This window comes from Enhydra lutris, unplaced genomic scaffold (genome assembly GCF_002288905.1).
Source record: "Enhydra lutris kenyoni isolate GAN:26980312 unplaced genomic scaffold, ASM228890v2 scaffoldscaffold12, whole genome shotgun sequence".
NCBI lineage: Eukaryota > Metazoa > Chordata > Mammalia > Carnivora > Mustelidae > Enhydra > Enhydra lutris.
In genome coordinates, this window is record NW_019154096.1 from 54,393,273 (window position 1) to 54,411,530 (window position 18,258).

Below are 18,258 nucleotides of genomic sequence, written 5' to 3' on the forward strand. Positions count from 1 at the left end.
GTTTTCCCAGACTGTCCTGATTATAGCACTGAAAGTCCCTGCAAACCCTTCAGTCTCTGGCAACCCCAGACCACTGGTTACCCTAGTCAAGGCCCTCAATTTAGGGCCTAGCAGGCCTTCTCATACTATGCCTAACTGCCTGCTTCCTATACCTTTTTTCAATAGACTGACTTTGAGAACAGCTGACTGAGGCGAGGGCTTTAAAAGCCTCCTTAGATGATATTAATAATGAGGATGATTATGCATCTGCGGGCCTGGGATTATTTGGGAAATCGATGTACCTTCTGCTCAATTTTGCTATGAACCTAAAACTGCTCTAAAAAAATAGTTAAAAAACAAAAAAACTTCCCACGGGATTTCATTTTGCTCTCAAATCTATAAGTAGTAATTATTAATATGTACAGACTAGATCTGCCCCTGGGCCCTGCTGCAAAGTGTTCTTACTCCTTAGGCTCAGATTTATTGGTTTCAAAACTCAGCCTACCTTTAACTCCTTACTCTTTGCCCAGTCTCCCAGAGTTTTGATGGACTTGCCTCTTCCCCATCTTGCAGCGTTCATCAATACTTGTCAAATAAACACAAGTAGGAAGGAGTTAGTTTAGGATGAAAAGAGCCACCACATTCCAAGGGCATTTAGTCATCTTACCCTGGAGACTACGTTCTTTTTAAGAAAGTGTCTGTGTTATAAGTCCCCCAATTTCTCCCTTTGATGAGTCTCTCAAAAAGCTGCTTCTCTTCCCAGCTTTTCTGAGGGGACAGGGCATGCTCGGGACCAGAGCATCTTTGGACTGTGGCTGGCATGCAGGGAAGATTTATTTTTATCCCTAATGACTGTGCATGGGATTCTCTGTCTTCTAGGTTACCTCAGTTTAAAGAAGAACCCAAGAACTATATGGGGACCAACATGAAGAAGGTATGACCTGCTGTCCCTTATCCAAACCTTGGTCTCCCAACTTTAGTGCTATGGAGATTTTCCTAGAGACCCTTAATTAGCAAAAAACATGTTTTTGCCTATACAAGTCTGCTTGAAATCTAGAAATAGGTGTCACTCCTTTAGTGAGAAATTTATTTTTCCCCAGATACCTCTTCTTTCCTAGCCTTTCCTTCCCAGCCTAGCTTTGTTGACCCCAATACATAAGCTGGTGAGCCAGTCCTTCATGGAAACTTGGTGAAGCCGATCAGGTTGTGATAAAAATGTATGTTGATAAAGGTGAACGCCCTATCATCCCCTCAAGGTCCAGCCTTGTCAGCAGGTAGGCAGCCTAAGGACCCTAGGCCCTAAGTCCCACCCTAATGCTGGATTAGACTGGGCTCACACTTGCGCTAGTCTCTGTTGATGAGACAAATCAAGCCTGACTCTAGATCAGAAGATTCTCAAACTGCTACAAGAATGATAGAAGAATGGCCTCTTTCTATCTTGAAGTCCTGGACTTCACAAGGCCTCTGGTGATTCTACTTGCAGCCCTAAAAGGTTCTGCCTGTGGAGATGACCCTTGGCTGTGTGGTGCATGCACCTGACCTTCCTTCTCCCTAGCCACCCATTCCCATTCCTGCCCTCTGCCCTGTTGGCGTGTGTCTGAGTTTATGTCACTTTGTTTAAATCGCTCGTTTGCCTGTCTTTCACAGATTTCTCCATGTCTCCTCAGCAAACTGGAGCTAAATAGTGGGGAGCAGACCAAAGCCCTGAACCAGTTAGAGAGGGTACTACTCTTTAAGAACCTCAAGGTCTCTCTCCCTCTCCCTCTTCTTTCCCCTTTTAATTTATTTAAGTATATATACATAGATGTACATATATGTGTGTATATATATATATATATATATATATATATATATATATATATAAAACATCTGGGTCCCATTTCCATTGTGCGAAGCACAACTTACCCCTCCCTAGTAACACAGCACGGCTTTGGAAGTGTTGCATGTGTTTGTAGCTTTGCAGTGTTGGGAATTTTCCTGTGGCATTTGGTTTCCTGGAGGCAGAAGGAAGCTTTGAACTGGTGATACATCATGTAGTGAGCCTAGAGAGCCTGGGTCCTGCTGACATCTTATTAGGAGGTTTAATATCTCCCATTTCTAGGGGAACTGTGAGGGACCTCTAAGCAAGGCCCTTCCCCCTTCTACCCTCTCCCTGTCTCAGAGCTGGCATATAGAGCTTAAGAATAGTCTTGACTCTATCTGGATAATTGAACTGGATTTGGAGGGGAAGGATAATCCATCTAGTTGGGGTCTTTTTTTCTTGGTTAACATTAAAGGACTTCTTCCAAGATTTAGGACTCCAGATGGATGGGAAGGAGCTGGATAGCCCAGGTCATTGAATAAAAAGATACTGTGTGTCTCTACACCTAGCTAGATGGTCCATAGGCCTGCATTCTGTTTGCATGAATTGTGTCAATTTTCATTTGTGTGCTTGACTCATCACAAGTTGCATTTCTCTTTAGTAGTTGCCCGGCATTTTGCCATGATTATTAACCTAGGACCTTTCTTTGTAAAGCTTATACTGCCCTTTGGAAATACAGTTATATGGATAAGGTGTTGTAGGGTTCCATGAACACCTACTGCCCCCCCCCACCTTAGAATCTTAGGACAGGGAGCATAACAGGGAGCAGAGTTATATGGATAAGGTGTTGTAGGGTTCCATGAATACCCACTGCCCAGCCCCGACCTTAGAACCTTAGGACAGGGAGCATAACTGTACTTTTAAGGGTTGAGGCATTTGTGAGAACTGGCAGCCTCTCGTCTCCTTCTCCAGCCAGGAGGCAGAGAATACTAATTGAAATGATCAGGTTGGAACGAGCTTTGCCAAGGTTAGGAAAGGAAACAGGAAGGACTAATCCTAGTGTAGGAAGGCATCTCAGTGAGTGACTGGCTTCTCAGTAGAAGTAGAACCACCTAGAGTCCCTGAAATTGGGAGGCCGCCTAGAGAGAAAAGATAGCTCACAAAAGTGGATCCAGCTATTAGTGCTTTTTGGACCTCAGTAACAATTGCTGATAAAGCCAGGAGGTTCTTGGGGCGCCTGGGTGGCTCAGTGGGTTAAAGCCTCTGCCTTCGGCTCAGGTCATGATCCCAGGGTCTTGGGATCGAGCCCCACATCGGGCTCTCTGCTCTGTGGGGAGTCTGCTTCCTCCTCTCTCTCTGCCTGCCTCTCTGCCTACTTGTGATCTCTGTCAAATAAATAAATAAAATATTAAAAAAAAAAAAAGCCAGGAGGTTCTTGTTTTCTCCTTGGTCTCTTGAGCTTCTTGACCGTGTATTTGGCTGATGCTTACTCCCAGAACATTCTTTTTACCATGAACTTGCCACAGATGTGCTTCAGTGGTTACTGGAGAGAGCACCCTGATTCCTGTGTAGCCACAGTGCTCAGAGCACTGGAAGCTCCGTTCTAGGCATTTTACTGTAGGCATTGTGGAGATGGAGGGACAAGAAGCGTAAATCCAGTGTGAGGCTGTTGCTCTGTTAGTAAGAGCTGGGTGCAGGGCTCAACTCTCCGACCTCTTTCCTTTCTGGGTGGAGCTATTGGTAAGGAAGGTAGAATTATGTGGTTTCTAAGCAAAGGATCAGTGGTTACCCATGTTCAGGAGGGCTTGGAGGAAGTCAAGGAAGGAGACCTATTTTCCAAATACTAGAAGGAATTGAACAGTCAAAGGATAGCATGGGTATATTCAGCCTTTAGGAAGAGGCAAGGAGGAAAAATGCTTCTACTCTATTAGAGACATTCTGATGGTCCCTGGACCATTACTGTTTCCCTGTCCAGGGATGGTCCATCAGTGTAGGAATAGTATGATGTAACTGTACAGGGACTGGTTTCAAACCCTAACAGAAGGCATCAGGACCAGGAAAATGAAATGGACCTAAACAAAGTAGCTATGAGCTTAGAGTGGAGAAAATGCATAAAAACTTATATCCCAGAACAGTTCCCACAATGAGTTATAGAGATTTTCCTTTGTGACTAAAAGGAAGCTATAGGAGAAATGGAAATACAGCAGGAGAGAAGGAAATAGAATAGTGTAAGGGTCCAAGAAATCAGTAGCCTTACTATCTGAAAACATAAAATTGCATTTAGAAAGACCCAACAGTGGGAAGAACAGGTCTCAGTGATGTACCAAAATTGGGAGCAGTAGAGAGCAGAGCAGCAGCATGACATGACCCTCCATCCTTAACTCCAAGTTGGCTGGGATACCACTCCTTCTTAACTCCAAGGAATGAGCTTTTGACCAATCTGATGCAAAAATTTCAGGGAGCCAGGAATATGTTTAGGATCTAGGCCCAGTGCACGAAGTAGTGGGAAGGCTGAGTGTGACAGGGAAGTTGTAGGCTGTCATAGTGGGATAAGAACTAGGAGTATGAGGCTGTGCTACAAATAGTTGAACAAAGCCAGGACCTGTAGATCTGAAGTACAGATAGTTGAACAAAGCCAGGACCTGTAGATAGAAGCTTCAGGCCAAGGAGCCTCTGCCCTCACCTTTTCTGCAAGAGGGTCAGGCACCACCTAAGGTTTTAGGATTGCCAGGACTCAGGAAAGCAGAGTAATGTGTAACCAGCCTAAAAGTAGACTGTTTAGGAGGCTGCTAGGCTGACCTGGGAAGTGGAAGATGTAGAAGCCAGATTAGAGGAGTAGGAATGTGCTCTGATGGTCTAGAGTTTTCCTTTGGTACAGATGTGGCATATAGGCTGTTTTCTAGGGATCAGTAGGAATAAAAGAAGGGAGATTGCTAGGGAAAGAATCTTAATTTGAATACCAGTGCTGATGAGGTATGCTATTTCCAGCTGAAAATGAGAGCAGGAGGCATGAGTGATTCATCCAAGTGGAAGAAACAGAAGAGATCCCCCCGGCCCCTGCGCCATATGACCAAAGTCACATCAGGTTCAGAGCTGCACACCCCCAATGGAACCACCTTATCCTCTAATCTCACTGGTGAGTGCCCTGGGTTGCTTCCCATGATTAGAATAGGTAGAAGAAAATGTCCTTCCTCTCTGGGGATTTAACATTGAAAACCAGCCAACTAAAGGGTTTTGGTCTTTCTACTAAGAGCAAAAAGGAAAACTCCAGGTCTGTTCAGACTATGACCATTTAGCAATTCTGCAGTGACTTAAGGTTGTTCTCCTTCCAGAGGGACTCTGACTACATTAGAGACCAGCGTTTATAGAGATTATTATTCAGTCTAGGAAATAGAGCCCCTGGTGCCGTGGAAGGTATGTGTTTTGTATAGAGTCTCTCATCTTCAAGCCTAATTTACTTTGCTTGGCAGGGGGCATGCCGTTCATTGATGTGCCCACTCCCATCTCCTCTGCAAGTTCAGAAGCTGCTTCAGCTGTGGTCAGCCCCTCTACAGACAGTGGCCTGGAGTTCTCCTCCCAGACCACCTCCAAGGAAGATCTTACTGACCTGGAGCAACCTGGCTCTCCAGGGTATAACACAGCTACAGAGCCTGGCAGCAGTGACCCAGGGGTTCCTGAGCAGCCTGACCCCCAGGTATGGCTTTGATTTCTGAAGGCCCCCTCTCTAGTCTTTTCCTGTGGGAATTGGCTTGATCCTCTGCATCCTTTGTCCAGGCCTTGGCTCAAAAGAAGGTTGAGGTAGGGGGTTATTTCTTGTTTCCTTGAATCAACTGTGCCATATATAGAAAATCCACAGCAAGACTCAATGTGAGAGGTAGCTCATGGGATTTATGAAGCAATGCATACAGATAGTACTTGGCAAAGGTAAGAGAGATGGCCATAGCTTTGTCTGGAAGGTAATGATCTAAATCCCAGGCCTATGAGAGCCTCTGTTGCCTCTAGAGTTCTAGTCACTTTAGGTCACTGATGCCCCAGGAGGTGCTGAGTCTTTCATCATATTCTGCCCGAGCCATCTTTCATCGTGCATTGATTCATAGCCTGCAGAGCCAGACCTACACCTGCAGTCTATTAGAGACACTTGGAGAATAGGCATTTCAGGGGAGTGAGTTCCAAGTTTCTCTTGTTTCATCTCTCTTCCTATCCCGCTGCTACCGGTCATAGCAGGAAGGGGTCCCTGTGGAAAAGGCCCAGTCAGCATCCGTGGAGTCCATCCCCGAAGTGTTAGAGGAGTGCACGTCCCCTGCTGACCAGTCTGACTCTGCCTCTGTCCATGACATGGATTACGTCAATCCCCGGGGTGTGCGCTTCACACAGTCCTCCCAGAAGGAAGGTGAGTTCTCTCAGGCAGACTCTGCCTATTCACCACCTCCATCCTGCCCACTAACTGTCCTCAGTCTAGACCATCTTGGATCCAAAATGTCTTCTGGTCCATTTTCTAGTCAGGAAATGGAATCAAGCTAGAGGACTGTTGGCGTGGATGGAGCCCTTCTCTAACTTACACAGAGAGGGACTTTGGTGGACAGTAGGAAGTGAGAGGAAAGAATAGCTTGAGACTTCTAACACAAAGTAGGGTCATCAATTCTGATTGCCTTCAATAAGTGAGAGTAATCTTCTTAACCTCCCCAGAAAAAAAACTTTTTTTTTTTCCTTGAAGAGACTCACTTACCTGCAATTGCCTTGTATAATGCAGGGCAGGCCAGGCCAAGCTATCAAGCCAGTTGTTTCTTAGCAATCCCACTTTACTCCTGGCCTTCCTTAGGTACAGCTTTGGTCCCCTATGGTCTTCCCTGCATCCGGGAGCTCTTCCGCTTCCTCATCTCCCTCACCAATACACACGATCGCCACAATTCAGAGGTTATGATCCACATGGGACTGCATTTGCTGACAGTGGCTCTTGAATCAGCCCCTGTAGCCCAATGCCAAACCCTCCTGGGCCTCATCAAGGATGAGATGTGCCGCCACTTACTCCAGGTAAGACTGGATTTCTAGAGGGGCTCTGAATCTCTGGCTGTTTTTCAGGGTCTCTTAAGGACCAGGAGTGTGCAGGGAGGTTTGGCTGATAGGTGCAAAAAGTATAGGATCCAGGAAAGAACCTCCCTCCTCAATTGGCCAGTGGTCATTGTCAAAAGGACACTATTAGTTCCCTGGGAACTTTGGCAGCCAAAGAGAAATACGGGAATGGCTAGATGTGGAGTTCCCTTAGAGCACAGGACCTTAGTGGCAGCCTCACACAGTTTGCTTTCCTGCTTTTCTCTTGGTTGAGTCATAGGTTCAGAAACCTAATGATTTAACCCTACTCTGATCTCCAGCTACTCAGTGTAGAGCGGCTCAACCTTTATGCTGCTTCCCTGCGGGTATGCTTCCTGCTCTTTGAAAGCATGAGGGAGCACCTCAAGTTCCAATTGGAGGTGAGTGTATTGAATTTGGAAGAACAAAAAAAAAAAGATGTATGGCATCTCCAATGGGGCTAGCTCTGTCATTCTACAGGGATGGGATTTAGGGGCTCCCATAAGACAGTGCTTTTAGCCTCCATAGTTTTATTCATTGGCTGGCATCTTTGGTGGAAAAATTAAAAGAAGCCCAGAGGAAACTGGCTGGCTATAACATGAGAGAAGCAAAATATGAGGACCGGTGGACAACCTCACTGTGAGTGGGTATGGTTTTTCTGCCTAGCAGTTCTGCAGCATAGGCAAGCAAGTCAGACAGGCTTCGCCACTAAGTTGCAGAAAAGAACTCTGTAGTACCAGGTCAGGCTCACAGAGCACAAAGAGGGTTAGTAGGCAACTTGTTTTGGATCAGGTGTGAGGTAGAGAGCTAGGCCTTCCCCAGTGTGGAGGCCAAAGAGGATAGAATACCTTTAAGGGTCTCTTAATGCATGCCTCCTGGCTGGGCTTCTACTTCTTGTGTTTAATGGTTTACCTGTCTAATTTTTCTCTTCTATCTTGAATTCTTCCCCACCCAAATGGCTATTACTGCATTATTGCCAGATGTACATCAAAAAGCTCATGGAGATCATCACTGTGGAGAACCCCAAAATGCCTTATGAGACGAAAGAGATGGCACTGGAGGCCATTGTGCAGCTCTGGCACATCCCCAGTTTTGTCACTGAGCTCTATATCAACTATGACTGTGACTACTACTGTTCGAACCTCTTTGAAGACCTCACCAAGCTGCTGTCCAAGGTGCTGACCATTATTACTGGCCTCGAGAAAGAAGGCTCTGTTAAGGAAATCTCTCTGGTGGTAGAGAGCATACGATATGCAGGGTGGGAAACACTTGAGAGTTGGGGAACAGGAAGAAGAAAGGCATTTTCTCAGGACAGTGTAGAAGTTACAAGAGGTTTCAGGGGTTTTGGAAAAGTGTAAAGTATTCTCACCTCAAGTCTCCTGGATCTGTTTACTTTGCAGAATGCCTTCCCTGTGTCTGGTCAGCTCTATACAACACACCTCTTGTCTCTTGATGCCCTGTTGACAGTGATTGACAGCACTGAGGCCCATTGCCAGGCCAAAGTCGTCAACAATCTTACCCAGCAAGAGAAGAAAGAAGCAGCCAAACCTGGCTATGAGGCAGTAGATGGTTCCCGAGAATCCAGCAATAGTGAGAGGCATTTCTTTCTTTGAGGAATCCTAGGATTCTATGCTTATCCCTTCTCTATTCACTGAATCTTCTCTCTATCCTTTATATCACTTCTTCTGGGGGCTCTCCCAATTCTGTGTTTCCAGGGTTTGGTGGTTTGAATCATTGGCCAGGCAGATTAGCAAGATTCATGGACTTGTCCTTTTCTTATCCTCCACACTTTGGCTTTCTTATAGAATTATTATTATTATTATCATTTAAAGTATAGTTAACGGCACGTGGGTGGCTCAGGTGGTTAAGTGTCCGACTCTTGATTTCTGCTCAGGTCATGATCTCGGGGTGAGGGGATCAAGCCCTGCATTGAGCTCTGTGCTCAGCATGGAATCTGCTTGTTCCTCTCCCTCTACTTCTTCGCCCCCACCCCCACCCCCGCTCATGTGTGCGTGCACACACACTCTCTCTCTCTTTCTCTAAAGTAAATAAATAAAATCTGGAATGAAATAAAGCATAGTTAAAATACAATGTAACATTAGTTTCAGGTATACAACATAGGAGTAGTATTATTTCTTTATGGGGAGAAAAGAGAACCTAGATTAAAGGATATAGGATTTCTCTTCCAGGCCATACCTTCCCCCCCCCAGTATCTGCTTCCACCCTAATTAATCTTCTCTGACATCCCCTAGAGACTGAGGTTGCAGAAGATCAGAGAATGGGACTAGGTAATCTCTATTAAATTACAGAATCTAATGCTTAACTAATCTGGGACAGTGACTACTTATTTGGGCTTAGGTTTGTTGTCTTCAGGGCTGGTGACCTTTGTGGGGCTTTGTGGGAACTACCCAGGTCTCCTTGACCTAGTACACAACTTCTCTTGCAGCTCTGCTTGGTTTCTTACCCCGTCTTCATTTATTTTCTTCTCTCTTACCAGCTGAGAGAGCAGCCAGTGATGGGAAACCTGTAGGCTTAGCCCCAGACATCCCAGGCCTACATCTGCCGGGTGGAGGGCGGCTGCCAGCAGAACACGGGAAGCCAGGATGCAGTGATCTGGAGGAAGCTGCTGACTCTGGGGGTGGGTACTGGGTGTCCATGACCCTCAGCCCCCTCAACTGGAGGTTTTGGTGGAGAGCCCAGGGAAGCGGGGGAGGGCACAGACACCCTAAAGCAGTATGTGAATGAACCTTGGCTGCTCACCCATACCTTCAGAGAGAGAAGGAAATATTTGAGAGGCCAAAGATATTTAAGAGAAAACGTTTGGAGCCCTAGAAGATAGGACCTCTAAGAATGTAGAAGACTGATGAGGACAAGAAAATGTTTGAGGCATTTTTCTTCACTAGAGAGTATATTGGCAATCTTCCAAAAGCCATTATACTGGTAAAGGAGGTCTTACAGGTTTTTCCTTTTCTTCCTCCCATATCCTATTCCTAGCTGACAAAAAGTTTACCCGGAAGCCACCTCGATTTTCCTGTCTCTTGCCAGATCCACGGGAACTGATTGAAATTAAAAACAAAAAGAAGGTATGTATGGCCATCCCCAGAACTTAGTCTCTGCCTGCCTCGTTCTGGGTGTCTTTTGTAGGGTTTCTGTCCCAGAGGATAAGGGAGAGTCTAGCAGCTCATTGAATAATTTCTCAAGGCTAATCTTTGCATTTTAGGGGACTTCAGCAACCACCCAGTCTCCTTTGAAAGCCTTCCTTTCTAAGCCATGGAATTAGACATACCCTATTGTGTGCCCCTTGGCAAATCCTGCCCTAGGTGAGAGCCAGTTGTTACTGGTGGTAACAAGAGCCTGGGATGGTGTCATGTGGGTCACTGGAGGTTATTGGTTATCTCAAGCCCTGGGGTAGGTATTGGCAGTGAAATGGAATTGACATTTATCTGGTGCTTTAGTAAAGTTCAAAAAAAATTGTTTTTTAAACACACAAAAAACTTTTATTTAACCCTTTCTTCCTCTTATGGTCAGCCTAAATGACTGGTTTGTGTCCCCTTGATTGCAGAGCTCTGACTAGACGGACAAAAAGTTGAGTTATGATTACAGTTAGTTCACCTGTCCTTAAAAGCTGGGAAACTGGAGAAGGAAGGGAAATCCAAGCTAGGCTATAAACAGATGCCAGGATGGCTGTAAAACTGGGGAGAAGAGGGATCCTTGGGTGGCTCAGTTGGTTAAGCGTCTACCTTCAGCTCAGGTCATGATCCCAGGGTCCTAGGATCAAGTCCTGCATTGGGCTCCTTTCTCAGTGGGGAACCTGCTTCTCCCTCTGGTGGCTGCTCCCCCTGCTTTTGCTCTCTCTCTCTGAAAAATAATTAAATAGAATTAAAAAAAAAAAAAACTAGAGGGAAGAGACCTTCTCTAGTCTCTCTTCTTTCTCCTGATTTCTAAGTTGGTGGAGAAGGGCTGTCCCTGTGCATCTTGAGAACTCAGAAAATGAGTGAAAAGGAGCTCCTCAGCCAGTTCTTCTTACTTTTTTTTTTTTTTTTTTTTTTTTTTTTTAATTTTTAAGTAGGCTCTATGCCCAGTGTGGGGCTTGAACTCACAACCCTGAGATCAGGAGTTAATGTTCTACTGAGTCAGCCAGTTGCCTCTTATGGTGCAACTTTTTAAAAATTCTATGTTTTGTTTTGTTTTTTGTTTTGTTTTTTTGTTTTGTTTTTAAGTAATCTCTATACCCAACACGGGGCTCAAACTTATAGCCCTAAGATCAAGAGTCACATATTCTAGTAACTGAGCCAGCGGGGCACCCCGGTTCCTCAGCCAGTTCTAATTAGACATGAAGAATGGAGACAGCTAGTGGGGCTGGTATGATCCAGCCTTAGTTTTGGAGTCACTTAGAACTACATCCTAGGAACCCGTTAGGTGACCAGCTGTGGACCGTGATGGAGTTCAGCCTGGCCTTGTCTGATTTAGGAGCAGAACAGCTTGTGACACCTCTAGTATTTCTCCTCCAGCTGCTAATCACTGGCACAGAGCAGTTCAACCAGAAACCAAAGAAGGGGATCCAGTTTCTGCAGGAGAAAGGCCTCCTTACCATCCCAATGGACAACTCGGAGGTTGCCCAGTGGCTCCGAGAGAACCCTCGGCTGGACAAGAAAATGATTGGAGAGTTTGTGAGTGACCGCAAAAACATTGACCTGCTGGAGAGCTTTGTGAGGTGAGGAAGTGGCAAGAAGTGGAGGACATAGTTGGTGATCAAAGGGCAAGGCATCCCTCAAAGTAGTCTCAGTCAGTTCCTGCTGGTAACCTAGGTCACACACTCTTCCTCTTCCCATGACTTACGTCTGTTGGACCTGAAAGAGTCTCCAGCAAGATAGGTTTGGGAGCCATTCCATTCTGCATAGAGAGCATTGCAAAGGGATAGAACAGGGTTCCTGAGCACAAGGTAGATTCCAGTGGATGGGGTTTCCAGGCAAGAATACACTGATGTGGAAAGTACTAAAATTAGTAGGAGTTGTCAGATTCTAGTCTGTTTTAGAGATGACCACAAGATTGTTCCCTTTGCTAGAGCCTTCAGCTTCCTCTGTTCCAATATGAGAAGATTAGAGGGACTAGAGCTAATAGGGAGCCCAATGTTTGCGGCTTATGTATCTTTAGCCTCTTTGTCCTTCTTTCTCTCTAGCACCTTCAGCTTTCAGGGTCTACGGCTGGATGAAGCTCTTCGTCTCTACCTGGAAGCCTTCCGCTTACCTGGAGAAGCCCCAGTCATCCAGAGGTTGCTGGAGGCATTCACAGAGCATTGGAGAGTGAGTTGCATGTCAGGGCCTGAGCCCAGCATCCCAGGTTCATTTGACTGGAGGGTTTTTATGGTTCCAACTGAAGGAACCAACTGCTGTCTCCTAAAAGGCTGAGAGAAACATCAGCAAACTTTCCATAGAGAGATAAGCTTCTGTTAAGGAGTTGGCAAGAGGTTGGAGGCTTTCTGGCTCCTCTTTGTACCCAGCACTGGCCAGTGGGTTGGTAGTGAAGGTTTGATTGGCCGGAGAAGAGCATTGATACAGGTGGGGTCTTTGCTTTTTCAGAATTGTAATGGCTCCCCATTTGCCAATAGCGATGCCTGCTTTGCCCTGGCCTATGCTGTCATCTTGCTTAATACTGACCAGCACAACCACAACGTTCGCAAACAGAATGCACCCATGACTCTAGAGGTAAGCTTGGATCCCAGCCAAGGCAGAGAGGGTCCAGCGCAGTTTTGGAGGTATAGCGGGAAGGACATGGGATTTCCAGTGGGCACAATGGACAGAGTTTGTCCAGGGGAATCAGGGAGGGCTGGCCAATCCAGGAAAAGAACTGGGTTAGGGAGGTGGGCTCTTTCACTTACTGTTTCCCAAGTCCTATCTACTATAGACCCAGGAGTTCCTTAGGTGGGGCTTCAGCATTGACATATGGGGGAAAAGCTTGTTGGCCTGTCTCTAGGAGTTTCGCAAAAACCTAAAAGGTGTGAATGGAGGCAAGGACTTTGAGCAAGACATCCTGGAGGACATGTACCATGCCATCAAGTGAGTATTTGTGGAGAATAGTTTGTCTTCTCATTAAGCAGAAGCACACTGCTTCCTTTTCCAGATTTTAGAGTCCCATCAGACTTCAATGATTCATATGCCCTGGATTTAGCCTTGAGACTCAGCTGGGCAGCACCTTTTCCCATTTCTTCCCTAAAGAAGCTGGAACAGTACCAGAGCTCCAGTACTCTGAGCCAGGATCTAAACTGCTCCTGCTAAGTAGAATATCATGGGCCCATTTCCTAAACCCAAAGCAGCTGGGTTTTCCTGTCTAGCTCACAAGATGCATTCTGAAGCTGGTAGAGAACACAAAATGGGCACTGGAGGGTGAGGTTTGGGTCAGAGAACACAGATGGGGCACTTAGTTTTTTATTATAAATCAGAAAAAGTAGAGAGAAATGTTCATCCTCTCATACCCAGAAAGAATGGAGATCTCACTACAGAACTAAAGGCCCCAGTTAAAGACAGGGCTTTGGCATTATAGGGGGTTCTGGGTTCTTCCTTTTTTTCTCCCTGTTCCCACTAGTGGGTGGGAAGCAGATCACTGAACTGCACTTGTGGTGACCCGTTATTGATGGACTGTGCCAGTATGGGCAAAACCTGTTGTCCTCGGCGTGCCTGGGTGGCTCAGTGGGTTAAAGCCTCCACCTTCAGCTCAAGTCATGATCCCAGGGTCCTGGGATCGAGCCCCACATCGGGCTCTCTGCTCATCGGGGAGCCTGCTTTCCGCCCCCCCTCTCTGCCTACTTGTGATCTCTGTCTGTCAAATAAATAAATAAAATCTTTAAAAACAACAACAACAACAACAAAAACCTGTTGTCCTAGCATGGAACCAGTTAGGTTCACAGCAGTGCACCTACTCTTTCCTTTACCTCCTAACAGGAATGAGGAAATTGTGATGCCTGAAGAGCAGACAGGCTTGGTTCGGGAGAACTATGTGTGGAATGTGCTGCTTCATCGAGGTGCCACCCCAGAAGGCATATTCCTTCGTGTGCCTGCTGGCAGCTATGATCTTGACCTCTTCACCATGACATGGGGCCCCACTATTGCTGCCCTTTCTTATGTCTTTGACAAAAGCCTTGAAGAGACAATCATCCAGAAAGCCATCTCAGGCTTCAGGTAGCCCAGCTGTGGCCTTGGTCTTGACCTCCTCTCACCTCTCTGGGCAAACATGGTTGCCTCCATGCCTTTCTGATTCCTACTCATATTTTTATTAGAATGGGTTTTCTCTGAGTTTTTGAAAGGAGACTGAAGCTTGGGAAGGCTCAGTCTTAAACAGATTGAAGAGTAAATGGTTTCTTCTTGGGACTGATTGGGGAAGAATCCTAAGTAAGCTTCCTCAGGGACTTGGAAGGACTACGTAGCCTTCCAGTGACTCACTCTTTCTGGAATGTGACATTACAGGAAGTGCGCCATGATCTCCGCCCACTATGGCCTCAGCGATGTGTTTGACAATCTCATCATATCTCTGTGCAAATTCACAGCTCTTAGCAGTGAGGTGAGCAGGGGCAAGAACCATTTACTTAGAGTTCCAAAGGAGGACCTCTCTTTTAGCCATAAATCCATCCTTATCTGTAGAGCGGTTTTCCCTCGGCATATTCATTTACTCCCCCTAGACTACAGTAGCACTTAGGCCATTTTTGTTTCACACCCACTAGAATGAGACTAGTGTCACCTCATGCAAGTGGGATGGGAGAGGAGATACATCAGTAGGGAAGGCCTTAACCAGGTTTAGCCTTTCCCACCAGTATTGGGGGGTAGTGAACCATAGCAAGCAGGACTTTCGGGGAACTATAGGTAAAGGCCTAAGAGATCTCCTTTCCAGACATTTGCCAGACCCTAAGCCTTTTCTCATCTTCCTTTTCAGTCTATTGAGAACCTGCCCAGTGTGTTTGGAAGCAACCCCAAAGCCCACATTGCAGCCAAGACAGTATTCCATTTGGCCCATCGTCATGGTGACATCCTGCGGGAGGGTTGGAAGAATATCATGGAGGCCATGCTGCAGCTCTTCCGAGCCCAACTGCTGCCCAAAGCTATGGTGGAGGTAATTCTTACAGGGGATTAGTGGACAATAACAAGGCAAAAGCTCATAAACTATGTGCTCTCTGTGTATGGAACTGGTTGAGACCAGCACTAGGCCCAATGACTGCTGAACTTAACCAGTGACTTACTGAAACTTAAGGAACACCTTAAATGTAAGACCACAGATCTTGGGTGAGGGGATAGCTGTAAAAGAAGGCTGATATAAGCCATTGCCAGTCACCAGCTGTAGGCGGCCCAGTCAGGAGTGTAGGACACTGAGCTACAGGAAGAAAGCCAGAGAATTTTTCGTGAAGAAGCAGGAAATGCAAAGGGCATGTGGAAAGAAATTATTCTTGATCTGATTTTCCAGGTAGAAGATTTTGTGGATCCCAATGGCAAGATCTCACTACAGAGGGAGGAGACGCCATCAAATCGGTAAGGGCAGATCAGAGGCTGAAGGCTTGGAGAGGGAGGGTCAGAACTATGGAGCTCACCAGGGTTTGAACTTTTTCTGCAGAGGAGAGTCGACAATGCTAAGCTTTGTGAGTTGGCTGACACTAAGTGGTACTGAGCAGTCTAGTGTGCGGGGCCCATCCACTGAGAACCAAGAGGCCAAAAGAGCAGCCTTGGACTGTATCAAGGTAACTGTCTTTGCCTACCCTTGGTAGCCTTGGTAAACAAGCCTAAATCCCTCCCTACTAGATGGATGCTGCCCTAGAAACTGAAGAGTAGAATTATCCAGGGCTTATGACCAGAGCTGATGGCCTTTTGTCCTCTCTCCCTAGCTCTTGGGAACGTTCTCTTCCCTCCAGCCCTTGTCACTGACCCTCCTCCCTCTTGAATCCCCTCTAGCAATGTGACCCAGAAAAGATGATCACAGAAAGCAAGTTCCTTCAGCTGGAGTCCCTACAGGAACTCATGAAGGTACAGGAGAAAGAGGGAAGAGGAGGGATGAAAGAGCCAGCCGTGTCTGGGAGGGGAGATGGGGACAATGGTGATTGCCTTAATTTCTGTCAGGGCAGAGCCAATGGCTGACATCTGCATGCTTTCCCGCTGTTGTGCTCTAGGCTCTGGTCTCAGTGACACCAGATGAAGAGACATATGATGAGGAGGATGCTGCTTTCTGCCTAGAGATGCTGCTGAGGATTGTGCTGGAGAACAGGTAGAAGGCAGTCTTTAGGCAGGCCTCATTCTGGGCTTGTGCCAAAGGGATGGAAGACTGGAGCCATCTTGCTGAGTGGGCTTTAGGAGCAAGAAGCACATGAAGCTATAGGCAGTGGAGAAGCTTGTTCATTATACGTGCCTGCTTAGGGTATAATACTGATGAGCCCTGAAAGGCCTGGATCAAAGGGAGAGACCTATTGCCCAGTGGCCTGTCCAGCTGAGACTGTCCTCACCCTTATGTTCCTCAGGGACCGTGTGGGCTGTGTATGGCAGACTGTCCGAGACCATCTATATCACCTGTGTGTCCAGGCACAGGATTTCTGCTTCCTTGTAGAGCGAGCAGTGGTGGGGCTGCTGCGCTTGGCCATTCGACTACTCCGAAGAGAAGAGATCAGTGGCCAGGTAAGCAGAGTACAGCCTGGAGGGCAGGAAGTAGGTAGAGGACTAAAGCCACAGTGTCAGTTGTGGGTATGGCCTGAGACAGGAAGTTCATTTAGTGTCCTATTTATTGCATGAGTCTGGTTACCTACCACAGGGCTAGAGGAATCTAATAGGTGGCATTAGGGATGAATCTAGAATGGTCTCATGCATGAAGCTGGTACTTAGCACCTCTGCAGGCTCCTATGAATCTGCTCTGTAGGGTTGAATGGCTACTGCCTTGTGGCAGTCTCAGCCCTATATCTGGTTTCCTGGTTCTCATGCTTAGGACCCTCCTGAGATCTCTTGGCTCAGGTATAAAAGACAGTCAGCATAGAACTAATAAGTGAGTTCAGCAAGGTCACAGGATATAAGATTAACACAGAAATTAATCACATAGGAGAGGTGGGTGGGGGAATGGGTTGAATGGGTGATAGGCACTATGGAGGGCACTTGTTGCGATAAGCACTGGGTGTTACATGTAAGTGATGAATCACTAAATAATACTCAGATACTACACTATATGTTAACTAACTTGAATTTAAATTTTTAAAAAAGTACATGAGTCTTTATATAACAATTTAATAAATTCTAGGCAGCCTTAGAGTCCTAGTATCTAAAGAAAAATCAGTTCCAGATACTAACAGTAAATGTATAGAAAATGAAACCAACAGCACAATATCATTTACACATGCTTCAAATGAAATGAAATAACTGAAATACACACCTAGCAAACTTTTATAGCATCTCTCTGCTAAAGATTACAAAATGTTGGGGCGCCTGGGTGGCTCAGTGAGTTAAGCCGCTGCCTTCGGCTCGGGTCATGATCTCAGGGTCCTGGGATTGAGCCCCGCATCGGGCTCTCTGCTCTCTAGGGGAGCCTGCTTCCTCCTCTCTCTCTGCCTGCCTCTCTGCCTGCTTGTGATCTCTCTGTCAAATAAATAAATAAAATCTTTAAAAATAAAATAAAATAAAATAAAGATTACAAAATGCTAATGAAAGATATCAAGACCTAAATAAATGAAGAGGCATACTGTGTTCATGGATTGGAATACTCAACATAGTAAAGATGTCAGTTCTTCCCCAAATTCATGTATAAGTTTAATGCAACTCCCATGAAAATCCCAGCAAGGTTTTTTGTAGACCTAAGCTTATTTTAAAATTTAGATTGAAAAGCATAGGCCCTAGGATGGCCAAACATTTGAGAAAGAAAAATGTGGGAGAAATCACTCCGTCTGCTACTAAGGCTTCCTATATAGCTGCAGTAATCAAGACTGCTGGTATTTGTGGAGAGAAAGACACATACATCAGTGGAACAGAAGAAAGAATCCAGAAATTGGCCCACACAGAGATGCTCAACTAATTTTTGACAAAAGTGCAAAAACAATTAAATGGAGGAAGAATCACCTTTTCAGTGGCTAGAACAATTGAAATTCATGGGTGGGGAACAAACAATGAACCTTGACCTCAGCAGCATACCTTATAGAAAAATTAACTCAAAATGACTCATAGATTTATTTTTAAGTTATTTTTATTAACATAAAATGTATTATTTGCTCCAGTGGTACAGGTCTGTGAATCATCAGGCTTACACGTTTCACAGCACTCACCATAGCACATACCCTCCCTAGTGTCTATAACCCAGCCACCCTCTCCCTAACCCCTTGCCCCCAGCAACCCTCAGTCTGTTTAGATTTTTTTTTTAAGATTTATTTATTTATTTGAGAGAGAGAGTGATCATGGGAGAGGGAC

The 18,258-nt window shown here is 45.9% G+C and overlaps 1 protein-coding gene across 4 annotated transcripts in view; it reads left to right on the top strand.

Annotated features, from left to right (window-relative positions):
* Positions 1-18,258, top strand: part of LOC111144794 (golgi brefeldin A resistant guanine nucleotide exchange factor 1) — a 124,104-nt gene that overhangs the window by 98,031 nt on the left and 7,815 nt on the right. For 2 of the 4 annotated variants that reach the window (XM_022499262.1, XM_022499264.1), the window contains exons 8-29: positions 859-913; positions 4,769-4,916; positions 5,251-5,474; positions 6,002-6,170; positions 6,600-6,811; positions 7,150-7,248; positions 7,828-8,022; positions 8,248-8,437; positions 9,345-9,485; positions 9,842-9,930; positions 11,359-11,561; positions 12,027-12,150; positions 12,427-12,552; positions 12,821-12,903; positions 13,786-14,022; positions 14,308-14,401; positions 14,771-14,947; positions 15,296-15,360; positions 15,443-15,566; positions 15,778-15,849; positions 15,993-16,087; positions 16,338-16,491. In XM_022499262.1, coding sequence (XP_022354970.1) covers positions 859-913; positions 4,769-4,916; positions 5,251-5,474; positions 6,002-6,170; positions 6,600-6,811; positions 7,150-7,248; positions 7,828-8,022; positions 8,248-8,437; positions 9,345-9,485; positions 9,842-9,930; positions 11,359-11,561; positions 12,027-12,150; positions 12,427-12,552; positions 12,821-12,903; positions 13,786-14,022; positions 14,308-14,401; positions 14,771-14,947; positions 15,296-15,360; positions 15,443-15,566; positions 15,778-15,849; positions 15,993-16,087; positions 16,338-16,491 — 3,076 coding nt within the window. The remainder of the gene's footprint in view (positions 1-858; positions 914-4,768; positions 4,917-5,250; positions 5,475-6,001; positions 6,171-6,599; positions 6,812-7,149; positions 7,249-7,827; positions 8,023-8,247; positions 8,438-9,344; positions 9,486-9,841; positions 9,931-11,358; positions 11,562-12,026; positions 12,151-12,426; positions 12,553-12,820; positions 12,904-13,785; positions 14,023-14,307; positions 14,402-14,770; positions 14,948-15,295; positions 15,361-15,442; positions 15,567-15,777; positions 15,850-15,992; positions 16,088-16,337; positions 16,492-18,258) is intronic. The other 2 variants (XM_022499263.1, XM_022499265.1) reach the window with 1 other exon arrangement.